The sequence below is a fragment of the Puma concolor genome, chromosome B3 (genome assembly GCF_028749965.1).
Source record: "Puma concolor isolate L17-30 chromosome B3, mPumCon1.1.hap2, whole genome shotgun sequence".
NCBI classification, from domain to species: domain Eukaryota; kingdom Metazoa; phylum Chordata; class Mammalia; order Carnivora; family Felidae; genus Puma; species Puma concolor.
The window spans coordinates 103,157,578-103,171,386 of record NC_141672.1 but is presented as its reverse complement, the minus strand read 5'-3'; the positions used below and the strand labels follow the sequence as shown (position 1 = coordinate 103,171,386).

The following is a 13,809-nucleotide window of genomic DNA, read 5'->3' as shown; positions in this document are numbered from 1 at the left end:
AGAGACATAGAAAATATTAAACACAAATCTAACTTATAGAGATGAAAAGTATACTGTTTTCAATGGGAAGTACACTGGATGACATTAACAGCAGATTAGACATTGCAGAATATTAGTGAACTAGAAGACATAGCAGTAGAAACAATTGAAAATAAAAAGAGATAAAAGAATTTTTAATGAATATGAAAAACCACTAGTGGACTGTGGGAAGGGTTTGAATGACCTGATATACTTGTAATTGGAATCCTTCTGGAGAAGGATGGAGAGAGTTCAACAACAACACAACAACAACAAAACTGGAAGAAATAATGGTTGAAAAAGTGTCCAGCCACAGATCCAAGAAGTTCACTGTTACAAAGCTCAAGAAATATGGAGAAACCAAAGCACATGGTAATCAAATTATTCAAAGCCAGTGGTAAAGAGGAAAATCTTAAAAACAAACTAGGGAGGGTAAAGACACATTATATTCAGAGGCGAAGATGAGGATGACAGATTTCTTGTCAGAAGGAATACAATTGAAAAGATGGTGGAGCAACATCTTAAAAGTATTTAAAGAAAAATATATGAACCTGTCAGCCTATAATTCTATGTTTCATGGAAATATCTTTCAAAAATGAAGACAAAATAAAGACTTCAGACATACAAAAGCTGGAAGAGTTTTTCACCAGCAGAATAAATATTAGAGGAAGTCATCCAGAAGGAAAATGATGCTAGATGGAAATATGGATTCACATAAAGGAATAAAGAACCCTGAAAATGATGATTAAAGGAGATTTTTTTTCTTGTTATTTAAACCTCCTTAAAAGATAATTATTTCAGGACACCTGAATGGCACAGTCATTTAAGCATCTGACTTTGGCTCAGGTCATGATCTCATGGTTGATGGGTTTGAGCTCCCTGTTGGACTCTGTGCTGACAGCTTGGAGCCTGGAGCCTGCTTCATATTTTGTGTCTTCCTCTTTCTCTCCCCTTCCCCTGCTAACACTCTGTCTCTCACTGTTTCCAAAAATTTAATAAAATAATTATTTCAACCCAAATAACAACAATATATTGTGGGGTTTATAATATATATATAAGTAAAATATACAATGGCAGTAACCTAAAGGCCAGAAGGAGAGAAATGGAAGTATATTAATGTTAGGTTCTTACACCTGACATGTTATAATATCACTTGAAGGTAGGCAGGGATAAGTTAATGAGGTGTACTATAAACCTTAAAGCAACTACTGAAATAGCCAAAGAGTTTTGCTAATAAGCCAATGAAGAGATAATGAAATCATAAAAAATAGTACAAAAGAAAGAAAAAGGAACAAAGTGCAGATGAGTCAAATAGAAATAACATTGATAGACTTAAATCTACCCATATTAGTAACTTTTATTTTTAAAAAATTTAATGTTTTTATTTATATTTGAGAGAGAGGTACAGAGTACGAGTGGGAAAGGGGCAGAGAGGGAGGCACAGAATCAGAAGCAGTCTTCTGTTTCTGAGCTGTCAGCACAGAACCTGACATGGGCCTTGAACTCAAGAACGGTGAGATCATGACCTGAGCTGAAGTCAGTGCTTAACCAGTTGAGCCACCCAGGTGCTCCATTAGTAACTACTTTAAATGTAAATGATCTAGACATCCTAATTAAAAGGCAGAGATTATCAGATTGGATAAAAAGCAAGACCCAAGGGGTGCCTGGCCGCCTCACTTGGTAGAACATGTAACTCTTGGTTTCAGGGTTGTGAGTTCAAGCCCTATGTTAGGCATAGAGATCACTTAAAGAAAAAAAGCAAGACCCAATTATATGCTGCTTATGACAATTTCACTTTAAATATCAAGATACAGATAGGTTAAAAGTAAAGGATGGAAAAAGATACACTGTGCTAGTCCAAAAAAAAAAAAAAGTGGCCATTTTAATATCAAAGTGGATTTTAGGACATAGACTATTGCAAAGAATAAAGAAGATCATTTGTTTTTGTTTTTTTTTTTTTTAATTTTTAATGTTTGTTTGTTTTTGAGAGAGCCAGAGAGACAGAGCATGAGCAGGGGGAGGGGCAGAGAGAGAGGGAGACACAGAATTTGAAACAGACTCCAGGCTCTGAGCTGTCAGCATAGAGCCGGATGCAGGGCTCAAACTCACGAACCGTGAGATATGATCTGAGCCGAAGTCGGACGCTTAACCGACTGAGCCACCCAGGTGCCCTGAAGATCATTTGTTAATAATAAAGGATGAATTGATCCAAAAGGCATGATAATCATGAACATTTATGTATGTAATAACGGAGCTTCAAAAATCAACAAAGCAAACAGTTGCAGGGGAAAAACAGAAGATCACAATCATAGACAGATTTCAGTACCCCTCTCTTGATAATAGAACAGGTAGGTAGAAAAATCAGTAAGGATATAAAAGACTTGAACAATCCCATCAACCAGTTTGACCTGGTTGAAATTTATAGAATACTCAAGAAGAGCAGAGATTGACATTCCTGGAACACTCACTATTAACAGCAGAATACACATTCTTTTCAAGTGCACATGAAATATTGTACATATCATATTCTGGGTCATAAAATAACTATTTAAAAGTATTGATATACAAAGCATGTTTTCTGGCTGTAGTGGGGTAAATTAGAAGTCAATAGCAAAAAGATAATTGAGAAAATCCTTAGTATTCGAAAATAAGTAACAGACTTATAAATAGTACATGGATCAAAATGGAAATTAGAAAGTATACTGAATAGAATAAAATGGTAACAGCATAACAGAATCTGTGGGATGCTGCTAAAGCTGTATTAAGGGTACATTTATAGTACTAAACATCTGGATTAGAGAAGAAGCAAAGTCTTAAATCAGTGGCATTACTTTATGCAACAAAAAAGAAGAGTAGTTAAACTCAAAGTAAGCATTAAATAAATAATGAAGACCAAAGGGAAAATCAATAAATAGAAAACAAAGATAATTAGGGAAAATCAAAGGAAATAAAAGTTGTTTTTTTTTAAAAAAATATAAATAAAATCAATAAATCTCTAGCTATCCTGATCAGGAATGAAAGAGACAAGATATAGATTACCAATATCAGGAATGAGAGAAGTAATATCACTACAGATTCAAAAAGATGTAAAAACATAATAAGGGAATTTTGGACAATTTTATTTCCATAACTTAAACATCTTAGGTGAAATGGACAAATTCTTGCAAAACTCATTTAAGAAGTAGATAATGTGAATAGCTCTTTATATATGAAATTGAAATTATAGTTAATAACCTTTTCACAAAGAGAAGTCTAGGCCAGGATGGCTTTACTGCTGAATTCTGCCAAACATTTAAGGAGGTACAAATACCAGTGCTATATGAATGTGTCCACAAAGTTGAAAAAGAGGTAATATTTTCCAACTCCTCTTTTACTCTGATATCAAAACTTGGCAAAGACAGTACAAAAAATAGAAAACTTCAGACCAGTGTCTCTCATGAACACAGATAACAAAGATTCTAAACAAAGTTATATTAGCAAGTCAAATCCCACAATATTGTAAAACATAGTACATTGTAACCAAGTGGGGTTTATTTCAGTAATGCAGGTTGGTTTAATATTAGAAAATCAGTCAATTTGGGGGGCACCTGAGTGGCTCATTCCACTAAGGGTCCGACTTCGGTTCAGGTCATGGTCTCACGGTTCTTGAGCTCGAGCCCTGCATTGGACTCTGTGCAGAGAGCTCAGAGCCTGGAACCTGCTTCAGATTCTGTGTCTCCCTCTCTCTCTGCCCCTCCCCCACTCACACTCTATCCTCAAAAATAAATAAACATTAAAAAAAATAAAAAAAAATCAGTCAACTTTGTCACGTTAATAAGCTAAAAAAATCCATGGAATCAACTTACTAGGTGTAGAAATAGCAGGTGACAGGTCAGCATCTGTCCCTGATAGTTTTTATCTACAAAGTATTAATAAAAAACTTAACCTAACCTGATAAAAGACATCAAAGACAAACTTGTGGCTAACTTTCAAACTTTTGTGTATGGTTGAAATTCCCATTACAATAAATTTTTAGAAAAATGTATGTGAAAATAAAGTACTAACATTAGTGAGACAGTTGTTTCATACATATTTATAGATATTTGAATAATCATGGAATAGTATTAGGACTAGAATGGACCTTCATTATGATACTAATTCAAACTGTTTATTTTTTATAGGTCAATATGGAAATCCTTTAAATAAATACATTAGACATTATGAAGGATTATCTTATGATGTGGATTCATTACACCAAAAACACCAGCGTGCCAAAAGAGCAATTTCACACGAGGACCAGTTTTTACGTCTAAATTTCCATGCCCATGGAAGGTGAGTAAACTTATTGCTGTGTCTGAAGTTTTCTTATATTTAGTCTGGTTAGAAGAAGAAATTTATATATCATTAATTTTCCTTCTCTAATGGAAAGGTCCTCATTCTAGTCTAGAATTTGCTATATATACTAAAAAAAAATGTTTTCTTTTAAAATGGATTGCCCTTTTTATATTAAGGCAACAGTCAAATTTAAATGTTTTTAAATTTTGAAGCCAATCTTCTGTTATATATTTAGTAGAGGATATTTCTTCAAAGAAGAGTCTTGATTTCCCACTACTTTTTATGTATTTTATGGGTCAATAGATCTGTCTTCTGGTGCCAACAGTGAAGGTAGCTGGTTTTATGTCATTGATACATTTAATTTCTCATTAACTCAATTTTATTAACTCTAAAATGACAGTTTGTAGACAGATCACCTACTGTACTGCTCATTTCTCAGACAGAATTGTTAAGGGATAAAGAACAGGGAGCCAGGGGAGAAAGGCAGAAATCACATTTGTTTAGTGCCTGGGGTGTCCCAGGTGCATATATGCTTTATATGCATTTTCTTTTTTAATCTTCTCAAAACCCAAAGTAAATATCTATTTATATCTGAGGAAACTAAGGCTCAGAGAAGTTAAATTATTTCTTTAAAGTTACACAGCATAGGGGCGTCTGAGTGGCTCAGTCAGTTAAGTGTCGTCGCATCAGCTCAGGTCATGATCTCGCTGTTCGTGCGTTTGAGCCCCATGTTGGGCTCTGTGCTGACAGCTCAGAGCCTGGAGCCTGCTTCAGATTTTGTGTCTCCCTCTCTATTTACCTGTCCCTCACTCACAGTCTGTCTCTCTCTGTCTCTCAAAAATGAATGAACGTTAAAAAAAAAAAAAAATTTAAAATTACACAGCATAGATTTGAGCCAGATCTGACTGACTCAGACCTTGTACTTTTTTCTTTCTGTTGTTTAGGGGTACATAGATACAAAATCTTGGAGTATTCTCTATTAGACTTTGTCTTGCTTGCTGTAATTGGTAAATCTATTCCTTTTGTGTTTTTCCTATTGATACAACCCTGATTTATTGTTCACCTCCTAATAGGTTTCCCAGCTTCCTTTCCATTTATCATTAAAGCTATCCTATGGACTGCTACAAGATGACTTCCTTAAATGCTTACTTTTTCATGTCAGCTTATTTTTCTAAAGTCCTCAATTAATGATTGTAAGCCACATTTCTTAACTTGGCTTTCACGATTCTCTGTAAATTAATTCTAGTCTGTTTTTGTAAACTTTGTTCCGTTTCCCAATATAAGTGTCTTTTTCACCCAGAATGATCATCTGGTTGCTGAATATACCATGAACAGTTTGTTTTCTGAGTCATTTATCTTAAATCTTGATCATCTTTTAATGTACAGTTCAAGTTCTACTTCTTTAAAAATTTACCTACACCTTCCTCAGAACTTTTAAATTGCTCATCTGTACCACTGGTATTTGATTTGTTCTGTTTTCCTTTTTATGAGTATATTTGTTTATTTTTCTATAACTTTTTTGTTCCTCACAGGGAGGCATCCTGGCTACTGTTTAGTAATGTTTATTTTTTGTACTTATGCTTAAGTACAGATGTACAGATGCTTGGGGCGCCTGGGTGGCTTGGTCGGTTAAGCGTCCGACTTTGGCTCAGGTCCTGATCTCACCACTCGTGAGTTCAAGCCCCGCTTCGGGCTCTGTGCTGACAGCTCAGAGCCTGGAGCCTGTTTGGGATTCTGTGTCTCCCTCTCTCTCTGATCCTCCCACGTTCATGCTCTGTCTCTCTCTGTCTCAAAAATAAATAAATGTTAAAAAAAAATTAAAAGTGTGATCAGATGTACAGATGCATAAGAAAGATATTAATGGATGAATAATTATTTTTAATCAGATATAAAATTAATTACTAATCATATAATAAATACTATGTAACTTAAAGTGTTTTGCACATGTAAATAAATATTAAATTAACTTATTTTCCATATTAAAATGTAATGATCATTGTAGAAAAAAGTACTTTTAAGTTATAAAATCTCTTGCTTTGATTTGAAGGAGGTAAGAAGATATATTTAGGGTCTTTTTTTTAAGGTAAGAATATTACTGACAGCAATTTATGTAAATTTTTATGACCCTTAACTTCAGATATTTTTTAATTACCCATTTTTTATCAGTATCATGAAATAATAGCAATCTTTCAGCCTTCCTAAGTTTTTAGTGACCACCCCAAAATAAATTTAATATTATATTCCAAATATAGTGTAACTACCGAAAGGAAAAGTCGAGATTCTAGCTGCTTTTGGTTTGGATACCACATTTCTATTACATCATTAGATTTTAATTTGATCTATGACATAATTCATGTTGAGCTTGTGGCAAAGCTAAATTCCTAGCTCTCCCCCACTCCTCCTTTTTTGTTGTGTTTATGCATGTGTGAGAGAGAGCGAACATGTGAGTGCATGCTGTTTAGTCATCCATAAACTTATTTATTGACTGCTAGTTAAAAGTTACCTAGTTTAGGCTGTGGGTGGTAGAAACATAAATCAAACATAGATCTAACAGGGGCTGTAAGATGTGTGCAAGTCATTTCATAGGAGGAAAATGTGATATGGTGCTTTATAGATAAAATACTATAGATATTCAAATGATACAAATGAGACCTGAAGCTCTCAACAAAGGGCCTGCAGCCAGGAGATCTCATGCTGTGTATAAGTGGTCATCTTAAGTACTTTTAACAGAAATCTGTTTAATCAACCATATATATATATATATATATATATATATATACACACACACACAGACACACACATACATACACTACTTTTTCTAGAGTAGATCCAAATTGAGGTATTGTATTTTACTCTTTCAATTATCATACTTGTATGTTGATGCTGTCTCAATTTGTGCCCTAAAATGTGGTCATTTTAATTATGTTGTAACATACATTAGTTAAAAATGTGATGATCTGATCGTTTTATTTCTCTCTTTCCTTGCAAAGGTCTATGAAATGACCTGGGTGGTATAGTTATAGATTTCCTGCTAAGTCTCTCCCCCTCCACCATATACAAAAAGTTAGTTTTGGTACTCTACAACCCCCTTAAACAGGACTTGTATTGATACACAAAATATGGGTTATTTGGTTAATAACAATTTATAATACAAATGAGAAGTGATTATGATAAAATAGTGTGTTGATTAGAAGACCCAGTTTTGTTTTGAATATGGTTTTGGGGTGACTTTGGGCTATACCTAGTAGTCCAGTCTGTAAAATGTGTGCTGCTCTTGTGCATTGTGGCTAGACCTGTTATCTATTTTTCCATCTTTTAAAACATAATCAAGTAGAGTTTGTTTCTTCTGATTATATGGTTCAGTTTAATCCCGTAGAATCACATTGCTGTGATTTAAAAATTACAGAATATAATAAATACTGTGTAGTTAACTTAGAAAAGAGGAAAATACCAGAAAAGGGTTCTGCTTAGATGACTTGCATCTCTGAGTACTAGCACAGTCTGTGTGTGTGTGTGTGTGTGTGTGTGTGTGTGTGTGTGTGTGTATTAAAGTCATTCTTTGTGCTGTTTGTTTTATGCTTAAGTGCATGAGCAAACTTTTTTCAACCTGGCTTCCAAGTTTCCTAAATCAGAAAGGGTGTATCACATACCAGATTTACAGATATTAATGTTAAATGAAGAAATGTTGAGATTTTTTAAGCCTGAAGTCCATTCTTAGGAATTCCGTGAATGGCACACCTGGGTGCCTCAGTCATTTAAGCCTCTGACTCTTGATTTTGGCTCGAGTTATGATCTCACGGTTTGTGGTTTCAAGCCCTGTGTTGAGCTCTGCACTGACAGTGCAGAGCCTGCTTGGGATTCTCTCTGTCCCTCTCTGTCTGCCCGTCTCCTGCTTGCATGTGCATGCTCTCTCTCAAAATAAATAAACAAACTTAAAAAAAAAAGAATTCCATGAAAAACTAGTGCTCTTGAAATAAAGTTTGAAGTTGTTTGAAAATATGGAATGCCTGGGTGGCTCAGTCATTTAAGTATCCGACTCTTAATCTTAGCTCAGGTTCGTTCTTCCTTCCTTCCTTCCTTCCTTCCTTCCTTCCTTCCTTCCTTCCTTCCTTCCTTTCTTTTTTTGTTTTTAACTTGTTTTATTTTTTAAAATTTACATCTAAATTAGTTAGCCTATAGTGCAATAATGATTTCAGGAGTAGATTCCTTAGTGCCCCTTACCCATTTAGCCCATCCCCCCTCCCACACCCCCTCTAGCAACCCTCAGTTCTCCATATTTATGAGTCTTTTCTGTTTTGTCCCCCTCCCTGTTTTTATATTATTTTTGTTTCCCTTCCCTTATGTTCATCTGTTTTGTCTCAAAGTCCTCATATGAGTGAAGTCATATGATTTTTGTCTTTCTCTGACTAATTTCACTTAGCATAATACCCTCCAGTTCCATCCACGTAGTTGCAAATGGCAAGATTTCATTCTTTTTGATTGCTGAGTAATACTCCATTGTGTGTGTGTGTGTGTGTGTGTGTGTGTGTGTGTGTATGTATGTATACATATATATATGTATATATATAGTGTATATATATATATATATATATATATATACTCCTTCTTTATCCGTTCATCCATCAGTGGACATTTGGACTCTTTCCATACTTTGGCTATTGTCGATAGGGCTGCTATAAACGTGGGGGTGCATGTGTCCTTTTGAAATAGCACACCTATATCCTGTGGATAAATGCCTAATAGTGCAATTGCTGGGTTGTAGGGTAGTTCTATTTTTAGTTTTTTGAGGAACCTCCATACTGTTTTCCAGAGTGGCTTCACCAGCTTGCATTCCCACTTTCTTTTTTTTAAGTTTATTTATTTATTTGAAAGAGAAAGCACGAGTCAGAGAGGGGCAGAGAGAGAGAGAATCCCAACCAAGCCCTGTGCTGTTGTCACAGAACCTGATGTTGGGCTCGAACCCACAAACTGTGAGATCGTGATCTGTGCCAAAGTCAGGTGCTTAACTTAACTAAGCCACCCAGGCGACCCTCAACTCAGGTCTTGATCATTTCAGGGTCATGAGTTCAAGCCCTGCATTGGGCTCTATGCTGGGCATGGAGCCTACTTTAAAAAAAAAAAAAAAAGTGGGGCGCCTGGGTGGCGCAGTCGGTTAAGCGACCGACTTCAGCCAGGTCATGATCTCGCGGTCCGTGAGTTCGAGCGCCGCGTCGGGCTCTGGGCTGATGGCTCAGAGCCTGGAGCCTGTTTCCGATTCTGTGTCTCCCTCTCTCTCTGCCCCTCCCCTGTTCATGCTCTGACTCTCTCTGTCCCAAAAATAAATAAACGTTGAAAATAAATAAATAAATAAATAAATAAATAAATAAATAAATAAATAAATAAAAGCAAAATTTTGAAGGTGGCTGGGTGACTGGCAAAGCCTGTGTGGTTTGGTTGAGGGTCTGACTCTTGATTTCGGCTCAGGTCATGATCTTGTGGTCCTAAGATTGAGCACCATGCCGGGCTTCATGTTGACTGAGCATGGAGCCTGCTTGAGGTTCTTTTTCTCTCTCTCCCTCTGCCCCTCTCCCCCACTCACACACACACACTCTCTCTCTCGCTAAAGTACAAATAAAATAAAAAGTCATGTGAGCATGTGGACAGTGCTATAGGAAAGATTGTTAAGGAAATGTAAGTATTTTGAAACATACTTCTGTAATATTGATTAGAGTATTAAAATATTTTGATAATAGATGCTAGGGTAAAAGATACCTCTTAGCTTTGCTTAGAAATTAGGAATCAGTTTTCTCAATTTCAGAAATTGCTTTACTTGGATAAATTCTGATAAATGGGATGCCTGAGTGATATGTACCCAGAGCATTGCTTCTTCCTCTAAGCTCACTTAGCAATAAGTATATCAATTACAGCATTTATTGCATTTTATTATAACTTTGTTTACATCCATATGTCCTTTGTTCCTTCAAACTTGAAGGGCAAAGCCTGAGTTATATTCACCTTTTTTCTATAGGTGTTGGTCATTTAAGTTATACTGAATGAGTGAATGAATATTCCTTTCTATGGATCCTGACTAGATTTGGGCTATTAGTCTGGGCGTGTCTGTATTTTATCTTTGTCATAGCATTAGTGGGGTAGCAGAAAGCTCGGATAGGACACTTTTAACTCTGTAGACAAACAAGCATACTTTGAGAAGCAGAAGGAAGAATCCAGGGAGCACAAACAGAACAGATGCCAGAACAATAAAAAAAACAGAATAAATTTAAATTGTGTATAAATGCTATTATTGTGCTTGAGGAAAAACTAAATTTTGAAAAATACGGACTTGGCAATGAAATATTTCCCAGCAAAATTTGAGCAAGGTTGAGCAAAAATTTGTAAAGGAAAAGGCTATTTATGTAATACCTACTTTATGTCAGGTGAAGTGCTCTTTAGCATATATCATTAAACTATATTTCATACTGCTTTTTGTTTTAGTCATGGATTTTCTAGGAGGTCACATTCTTTATTCTTCCTGTTTTCTTTTTATATGGAAATTAAAAGCCTAACAAATATGTTTTTTTAAAAAAAATCTGAAGATGGGGTACCTGGGTGGCTTTGTCAGTTAAACGTCCAGCTCTTGATCTTGGCCAGGTCATGATCTCACAGTTTGTGAGTTGGAACCCCGTGTTGGGCTCTGTGCTGACAGCACAGAGCAGAGCCTGCTTGGGATTCTTGTCTCTTCCTCTCTGTGCCCCTCCCCCTACTCGCTTGTTCGGCTGCTCTCTCAAAATAAATAAATAAAACTTAAAAAAAAATCTGAAGGGACCCTGGCTATTTGAATTACTTCCTGAATCATAAGAAAAAACAAGAGCTTATTGTGCTCATGTTAATTTTGTATTTAAAAAGCTAAATTGAGAGCTGATGATTGCTCTGAGTTTAGCTTCTTAGACATTTCAACATGAAGTATCATTTTTATTTTACATGTTTTTAAGCACTTACTAGGCTTTATGTGGAAGAGATGGAATGAGAGAATGAAAAGGAAATGAAAGAGTTTAAAAACATGTTTCGGGGGAACCAGGTTGGCTCAGTTGGTAGAGCATGCGACTCAATCTCAGTGTTGTGAGTTCAAGCCCCACATTGGGTGTGGAGCCTATTTAGAATAGAATGGAATGGAATGGAAGGGAATGGAATGGAATAGACTAGAGTAGACTAGAATTGAATTTGCTAAAACAAAAGTGCTTTGGAATGCCTGGGTGGCTCAGTCGGTTAAGCGTCCAACTTCTGCTCAGGTAGTGATCTCGTGGTTTCTGGGTTCGGGCCTTGCATCAGACTCTGTGCTTATAGCCCAGAACCTGGAGCCTGATTTGGATTCTCTGTCTCCCCCTCTCTCTGCCCCTCCCCGTCTCACACTCTGTCTCTGAAAAGTAAATAAACATTAAAAAAAAATTTTATGGAAAAGTGCTTTTCTGACTCTAATTCTTTTAATACATCATTACCTCTAAAAGTTCATCAAAAACAGGTTTGTATCTGATCTATATTTAATGTCACAGTTCCTAGAGTTGGTGATCTTAGTAAATGTCAGAAGTTAAGTATATTTTAGTAGTAGAAAAACCCATCTATCACTTTCCTCAGATGTAAATTATATTTCATTCTAAAATATTGCATGTGCAGTTGGGTTTTACATGAGATAAGTATTCCAGCTTAGTTTTAATTTAGATTCATAGCCCTTCTTGTTTTTTTTTTTTCTTCAAGTGATTAAGCCCCATGTAAGTTGTTGTGCTGTTTCTTACAAGTGTAGCAAGGATTTTTTACAACTAAAGGTTATTTATTTATTTTTAAATGTTTATTTATTTATTTAGAGAGACAGAGAGAGTTAGAGATCATGCGCACATGAGTGGGGGAAGGGCAGAGAGAGGGAGTGAGAGAATCCCTAGCAGGTCCTGCTGTCAGTGGGGAGTCCAATGTGGAGCTCAATCCCAAGAACAAAGAGATCATGACCTGAGCCAAAATCAAGTATTGGATTCTTTTTTTTTTTTTTTTTTCAACGTTTATTTATTTTTGGGATAGAGAGAGACAGAGCATGAACGGGGGAGGGGCAGAGAGAGAGGGAGACACAGAATCGGAAACAGGCTCCAGGCTCTGAGCCATCAGCCCAGAGCCTGACGCGGGGCTCGAACTCACGGACCGCGAGATCGTGACCTGGCTGAAGTCGGACGCTTAACCGACTGCGCCACCCAGGCGCCCCAAGTATTGGATTCTTAACTGACTGAGCCACCCAGGCACCTATAAAGGTTATTTAAGTGTTTATCCTGTTTCATTATACTTGAAAATTTTTTACGTAACTGTTGAATGGATATGTTTAGTTTATTGGTGTTATGCTTGTTTGGATTGTGTTATTAAGCATCAGTGAAATCTTATATAGTTGTGTGATACTTTTTTTTTTTTCCCAACGTTTATTTTATTTTTGGGACAGAGAGAGACAGAGCATGAACGGGGGAGGGGCAGAGAGAGTGAGGGAGACACAGAATCGGAAACAGGCTCCAGGCTCCGAGCCATCAGCCCAGAGCCTGACGCGGGGCTCGAACCCCCGGACCGCGAGATCGTGACCTGGCTGAAGTCGGACGCTTAACCGACTGCGCCATCCAGGCGCCCCTTGTGTGATACTTTTAAACTGGTAACTGTGTTTAAAAATTCTTTGGTAATTACATGTATAATTTCTTTTTGAAAAGCTTCTGAATACTTGCTTTCCTCATTTGCTTGTATCATACATATCTTTTCTAACTTCTTCAAGTCTTTGCTTCTCTGGGTTGACAGATATTGTTAATACTTGTACATAGGGATAAAATCAAGTTGTTCTTTTGTGTGTGTCTCAGAAATCTTACATTATAACCGCTTCGAACTCCTTCTAAAACAGTCTGTACCGGGAGAATAATGCTGAACCAATGAATCAAATATAGACAAAAAGTCTAGGGTATTTAGAATTTTGGATATGTTGGTGTGGGACAAAGTCTTGTTATGGAATTTTGATCGCTGGATTCAGTGAGCAAATATATTGTGTATTTTGTTGTTGTTGTTTAAGTTTATTTGAGCTACAAGAGATGTTTCTGTAGTTTTAATATGCTATAATTTACTAAGTCCACTTTCATATTTTAAGCACCTTATGTATTCCAGGCACTTTAATAGTTGCTGGTAATAGAGTAACTGAATAAGACAGGTCCTTGCTGATGAGGAGTTTATGAATTCATGAGATGGGCAGGTGTTGGATTAGGAATGACAGCTGTGATAAATGCTAAGAACAGAATGTTCAGAAGATTGCTGTGGTAACATTGGGAGATGCCATCTTGTCTGGAGGTCAGGGAAGGCCACTCTTAGGAGATGGCATTTAAATTGATCCTGGAAGGATGACAGAAGAGGAATTGGTTAGCCAAAGAAGGGGAAGATGTGTTCTAGACAGAGGAAACAGCATGTGCAAAGATACTGAGATGAGAAGTGGCATGTTTA

General features: G+C 36.4%; 1 protein-coding gene across 3 annotated transcripts in view; it reads left to right on the top strand.

The window, feature by feature from the left end:
• The window catches only part of ADAM10 (ADAM metallopeptidase domain 10), a 133,011-nt gene that overhangs the window by 29,294 nt on the left and 89,908 nt on the right, over window positions 1–13,809 (top strand). For all 3 annotated transcript variants that reach the window (XM_086710795.1, XM_086710796.1, XM_025918758.2), the window contains exon 2: window positions 4,179–4,329. In XM_086710795.1, the coding sequence (XP_086566921.1) occupies window positions 4,179–4,329 (151 nt within the window). The remainder of the gene's footprint in view (window positions 1–4,178; window positions 4,330–13,809) is intronic.